Genomic DNA, 6,549 nt, shown 5'->3' on the forward strand with positions numbered 1-6,549 from the left:
TGCACAAGACAGACTTGCTGCAAGCGCTAGTGTGAGCCTAAGAAGCATCCTGGCATACAGCATTTAGCCCACTCAACATATTCTCTGGTGCTCCATAAAGCAGGACGAGGTGTAGATACAGATTTGAAGAGCTCAAGAATGCTCCTCAGAAAGGATGGGAATAGAAAATGTTTACATTTTATCTTCTTTTGCTCATTGCTGCTCACAAGTACTGTCCTTCCATATGACTGTACTAATGTTCTTGTCACATGCTAGAGTGGAGGCTTTCCATAACTTTGTTGTAAAAGGGATTATTTGGAAACTCTGCATCAGATCCTTTGCTTTATTACCTTCTGATCACCTTCACCCTTTTGCAATATCCACTTTATTTTAGAGTTCTGTTTAGGTGAATTAGGAAAGGCAGCCACTACCCATCCGTGAGAGCATAAGGTGACTGAAGAAGCTCTACACAGAGGAACTTGTGAAAGCCATCAGTGCTGTGCTCAACAGGATCATAATTTCACACCGTCATGTCCAGAACAGGGGAAGAGTCAGGTTTGAAAAGTCTGGAAGGTTTAAGGAAAGACTGAGGAAAGTTTAGCGGTGGCTGCTTCACTGTTTACTCTGCACTTGAGACAATATGGGTTAATTGCAACTTTGGTGCAATGGGGAAAAGTTAAAACTGGGTTTAGAGTATGAATTGCTAAACTTTAAAGTATTTTCTTTACCTTATGGGCTATCTACAATACATTTGGAGGAGGCCTTGTTTTTCCTCATCTTTACAACAGTATCAAGCAAGTCAAAGGGATTAAGATCAAAAGGTTTAATAATTTCTGAGTTGTATCATCCATTTCAGTGCACTTCCAATTTTAATCTGCTGGCATCCAATGCCTGAATCGTGTAAGTAAAAGGAGTTCTTATGCAGTCAACACACACAGATGTACTAGTACTTCCATTACTTCTTCAGGAATATTAGAGTTTTACTTTTCTTATTAGTGTTGCTGTCTTCTTTGTGTATGTTTTGCCAATGAAATTTTGCTGGAGCTTTTGTCACTGATCTTAGAGGAAGCATGAAACTATGAAATTTTAAATAACAACCTTAAAGGTACATTCACACAGAAGACACTGTCCTTAGACTGTGCCACAGACTGCGGGTCTAAAGCTGATCCTAGTATTTGCAAGGTCCTACTTTTTTCGCTGCTCACTCAAGGTCAGGCTTAATTTATCTGTAAACTGTCCTGCTGTGCCACTGTTGGGGCTGTAACTAATGATACCATGCAACTGCACAGGTCTCCGGGATGCAGGAGGTGACATTATATGACACGGGCCGTAGAAATCTAGAATTGTTGCTGCTTGGCTTTATAATAAAAGTGTCCTTTAGGAACAGATGCTTTCAGCCAATGCAAACAACTGTTTGTTGTTATTTTAGGATTTTTTTTGGGGGGTGGAATTATGGGATTTTTTTTTTTTCCCAAAGGGGAAAAAATTTGGGGAGTTTTTAAGAAAAAAAAAAGAGAAAAAGGGGAAAAAAATTAAAAAATGTTTTAAAAATAATTTTAAAAAATGCTGGGATTTTGTGTGGATTTTTATTATTGCGTGGTCTTTGTGAAGTGTATCTTGTCGTGTCTCTTATCTCATTCTGTTCCTTAATGCACCAGAATCACATGGGTTACACTGTGGCATGGATGTCAGTTTGCTGCCCTGGACCTTTGGCCCACAATGACAGGGCAGACACACCTGAATAGGCTTCATTTACACAGCTAAAGGTCATGACGGGTAAGAAAGAGACACTAGTCCCAGAAGACAGAGTGTACATCTGCACAAAACATAAGGAAGTGTAAAAGCAAGAACATTCTCCTTTGTTTTACTACCTTTTAGAGAGGAAATCCTTCCACTCACCCATTTCCTTGTCTTCTTGAACTCTTCTCCTTTCACTTTTGCACGCCTCCATCCATCTCTTTTTATCCTCCTGTTTTTTTGCACAGAACAAATGGATCTCTTCTGTTGCTCTGTTTATTATCTTAAAAGCATTCTTGACATTAATGTTAAAGTCTTTGTCTCTGCCATCTTCAGTGTCCACAATTTCCATCTCATCCATGTCAATACGATCCTTATAATACAAGATATCCCGTCTCAGTAAGTCCTTCTTACAGAACACAAGCTGATGGTCAAAAAGGAAGAAAGTCCTCTGCTGGCTTTTGCCTTGCTTTGATATTTTGGTCAGTTCTCCTGAGTGGATCAGCTCTGAGCTTCTGGCTAACACATCTGGTCCCTAAGAAGACAGAGAGAGAGAGAGAAAGTAAATAGTATTTTAAGATCTTGCTGTGTGCCTAACCAGTCTTATTTTATAATCAAGTCTTAAGTTCATTCATTTTTCTTGTATTTTTATTATTACATTTGAAAATGTCATAGAATATAGATAAACTCATACAAGCAAAATCAGTGAATGTGGTTCTGGTCTACTTTATTTCTGCATAAATCGGGAGGAAACTCACTGAACTCACTGAAGCAGGTTCAAGATTCAACAAAACTACAAAAAATCCAAAGGAGATTCTATAGGTCTAGCATTTTAAAAAAATGCATTTTGTCATTTCAATCCAGTATAATCTCAAAGACAAGCGTCCATGTTAATACACACTACTCTTCCTAATTTATAAACAAGGTAATCAGTAACAGAATCACTGCAAATGAAGCAACTGGACTTTTAACTGAGCAATGACCACTTGAAAAGTAGACACTATAAACTACCTACTACGCAGAAAGATATATCCTGTGGAGGACGTGAAGTACTGTACACAGTACCTTTGCTCAGGAAAGGGACAGGCTGACTTACCTCCCAGTCTACGATAGAGACTTGCCAACGTGCAATCTTGTCTATGCTTTCTAGTCTTCGTTTTCGCTCATTGATCAGGCACGCTACGTTCTTCATAGCCTCATATGCAGCTTTTATGTTGTTATAATCACTGTGAAATGTGGGCACATTTCAAAGATCACTTATGCAATGGATACGATGCAATCACAAACTGAGTGTTTGAAGTATTAGCCCACATTACCCATTCACTCCTCTATTCAGGGTACTTAAATAAAAGAAACCTGATTCTCAGCTGTCCTGAACCTCACATAGCAGTCTGTACAATTCAGTGCTGCTGTACTGCTAGGCTTTTTCCATGAGCAAATTATTAAACTGGTGGAAGGAGGCAGAGGAGGCAGATTAATAAACTGCAATACTGTCTCTACTGAAAACAATGGTAGGACTCCCATTGACCTCAGTGATATCTACATTTCACCAAAGGAATATGGTTTTAAGCAAGATTTTAATGGGATTTTATTGGGAAAGGCATTCCTTTAATCATGTTTAACAACCGTATTTTCTCCTTCTTGTTGCCAAGGGCTGGGTCAATGAGTGCAAACAGAGAATGCTATGTGGGCAGAAAAAATACCGAAAGCAACCTCAAACAGGGTGAGCAAGGGACCCAAGAACATGGGCACCGAAGAGAAGAATTAAAGGAGACAATACTGACAAAGTGGCCTGTTTTCATGGAATAAGTGTTCAAGAGCCAAGACAGTCAACTCCCACTGCCTGCTCCAGGTCAAATGCAAATCTCCTGTCCTTCTGCCATTGCTTTGCTCCACTCTTTCTTTCCCTGAGCTCCCCACACGCTTATGAATCTCCCCAACCTATAGGCAGGTTTTCATCCCCCTCTGAATAGCACCCATCACTCCTTCACCTTCCTCAAATGGAGCCTCTGAGAAGAGAGAAGGAAAGAGACGTATTTCTTGCCTTAGAGTTCCAGCAGAGCAGCTGCCTTCCCTCCTTTATCAGAACTCCTCTTGCAGAAAAGGGAGCCAGAGATAGAAAACAGCTCAAGCCAGAAATAAATCCTGCAAAGGGGTCAGCCTCGCTGGCCTTTCTATCTGCTTCTGTCTCAGTTCCTATTTTCATCAGCTGCTGCTGATGGATGTGCTTCCCTTCTAAATCTGCACGTTACTCTCCTCTACCTATTTATATCTATGGAAACTCTTTTCTGCCACACTGTATACAAAAAGTGAGATTAACAATAACAGGATTCTACTAATGTAAGGGAGATATCCTGGTGACCACATGATATCCACGCTGCTACTCTTGCCCTTCCTTATCTCAGTTCCTTCTTTCTCTGTTGGCGTGTACGTTATTCCACACTTACTACATAACCTGTGGCCTTCAAGGCAGGCTGTGCACATTGGATCTTCCAACTTTTTATGAAAACAAAACAAAAAGCTACCAAAAAACCAGCTGGTTGGAGCATTACCAAGGCTCTGTGTGGGTGTAGGCCTGCCTGTTTGTGAGCATCTCCATACCCTGGGTGCCTGTCTGTGTTTGTAGGCACCTCTGGATGCTGTGCCGCAGAAGGTGAAAACAGGTACTATGGGTGGAAGGTGGCAAGACTTTGCTGTCACTTCATTTGCAAGTTTAATAGCTCACAGAATAATCTCTAAAACTAGTAACAATGAAAGAGATACCCATGTTAGTAATTGTTATTGCAGGACTTCCCAGGTAGCCACAGAACTGTATGGAGGCATTTCACACCTGTATGTCAGTACTTCACATCCCCTCTATTTCGCCCCTGGCAAAAATCCTGTGGTCTCCAAAGGGAGTGTTCTCAAGGTTACAGTGCAGACTTTGGCCAATGAAGCATTGCCTCAGGCTGCATTTCGACTTTGAAACACTGGAGTCACAATGGAACATTTTTCTCGCAGTTGTAGAGGGTAAAAAGACAAACATTTAAAGACAAAATCTTAACTTAGTCAAAGATTTAATGAGCTCAGGGGTATCCCAGAAAGGCTAATAAGCTGCAACTTCAATTCTTATTTATCCCAGCTAAAAATCTAATATCTGGATTTCATTGTAAACAACAACAATGCTTATTACTAATAAGTTTCTAAAAAACATTACCTCCAAACTTGCTGAGATTGTGGTTTTTTTCTAAGGCCCTCTTTACTTTTTCTTGTGTCCACAACATTTACACAGCTTCCCCCTTTCTTCTGTGGATTTCTTTCTCCTTCAGTTCTTTAACACACTGTCTTTTTCTCACTCTGATTTACACATCTCACCCTGCATTCTATTTCAACACCTTCTTCCTTTCCTTCTCCCTCTTTCACTTATTCCTTATTCTGTCTTGCATCCTTGTCAGTCCCCTGTGCTGCATTTTCAGATACTGGGGGTTTTTTTTATATTTGTGATGGTTCTAAGATCCCCACCTAGTAAGGAGCTCCTGTCTATAGTGGTCAACGGGAGTTTTGTTTCTGATCTCAAAAGCCTCAGTGTTGTGTCACCCAGAAAGCTTGAGTAATTAGGTGTTATTACCATTATAAGATTTGCTTTTTTCATTCTCTCACCTGTGCTCCTGAGTGGTGTATTTGAGCAATTCTGCAAGTTGCAAAGGGTATTTGCAAATTTTCTGAACGGGTGTGAGAAGAAAACCATCAATGGCAATGTCAATCATCTGCTGAAGCAAGCGACAGGCCTCAAAGAAGTGCCGGTATTTTCCCTGCTTCATTAGTTTGGAAAGTTCAATGCAGGCGCTGGGATGATTGTTACAATACTCTGAATAAATAGCAAAGCCTTCTTGCTAAAAAAAAAAAAAAAAAAAGAAAAAGAAAAAGAAAAAGAAAAAGATCAGCCTTGAAATGATGCAGAAATCCAGAAATCTACTTTGTAACTGTCAAAACTATGCACTTTCTTTACAAGGACACAGAACTAGAGGCATCCATTGAATCAGGATAATCAAACCCACTTTAATTAAAGTAATTTTCTTTGGGGAACACAGCTATAGGCTTAGCAAGTGTCTATCATGAACTCACAGCCTCTTTCCCCATCACCTTCTTTCCTTATTTTCTTTAGGAAGCTTTTGCACGCCCAATATGACATCACTGCCAACAGTCCAGCTCATCTGCGATCATTATAGTTTTGAAAAGGAAACTTAAAATTACATGCTTGCTATAGATGAGGAGAAATCTAAAACATTTAAATATTTCTTTAACTGTAAATTATCTTACATTCTAAAATGCTATCTACACATTGTTACTAAAATCCCCTCCTAACACATTAACTTAGCATTTTCTTATCATATTTTGTTAAGTTCATAAATGAAACCAACTTTTGCAACATACATGTTGAAGAAAACATGACCCTATTTCACTTAGATGAGGTTCTTCTTTGTTGTACTGTTTCTCAAGATCCTTCAGAAACTTCCTTTGGAATTTGTAAATATCTTCAATATTTCCAAAAATGGTGCTTAACTGAGCTGCAGTGAACATTCCGGTATGTTTGCGACACTGCCGAATATAACCCTGGAAATGACATTAAAAAACCTCTTCAGTTTGAAGATGAGAAAACAGGTTCTGCCCTGAACAAACCCATTTGAGCTGGCAAAACCCTTGTGATCTATAGGCAGGTGAGTGGTTTCCCAGCTATACACACACACAATCACAGAATCACAGAATCTCAGGGGTTGGAAGGGACCTCAGGAGATCATCTGGTCCAACCCCTCTGCCAAAGCAGGTTCCCTACAACAGGTTGCACAAGAAAGC

General features: G+C 39.8%; 1 protein-coding gene across 1 annotated transcript in view; it reads right to left on the reverse strand.

Moving 5' to 3' along the window:
- Positions 1–1,878: 1,878 nt before the first annotated feature.
- LOC104525783 (uncharacterized) overlaps positions 1,879–6,549 on the reverse strand; it is a gene marked incomplete at its 3' end in the record, with an annotated part of 40,168 nt that continues 35,497 nt past the window's right edge. Inside the window, exons 7-10 of the mRNA XM_010169035.1 lie at positions 6,130–6,309; positions 5,356–5,588; positions 2,813–2,942; positions 1,879–2,251 (exon numbers count right to left, since the gene is read on the reverse strand). Of these exons, the coding sequence (XP_010167337.1) occupies positions 1,879–2,251; positions 2,813–2,942; positions 5,356–5,588; positions 6,130–6,309 (916 nt within the window). The remainder of the gene's footprint in view (positions 2,252–2,812; positions 2,943–5,355; positions 5,589–6,129; positions 6,310–6,549) is intronic.

Source organism: Antrostomus carolinensis, unplaced genomic scaffold (genome assembly GCF_000700745.2).
Source record: "Antrostomus carolinensis isolate BGI_N321 unplaced genomic scaffold, ASM70074v2 scaffold23785, whole genome shotgun sequence".
NCBI lineage: Eukaryota > Metazoa > Chordata > Aves > Caprimulgiformes > Caprimulgidae > Antrostomus > Antrostomus carolinensis.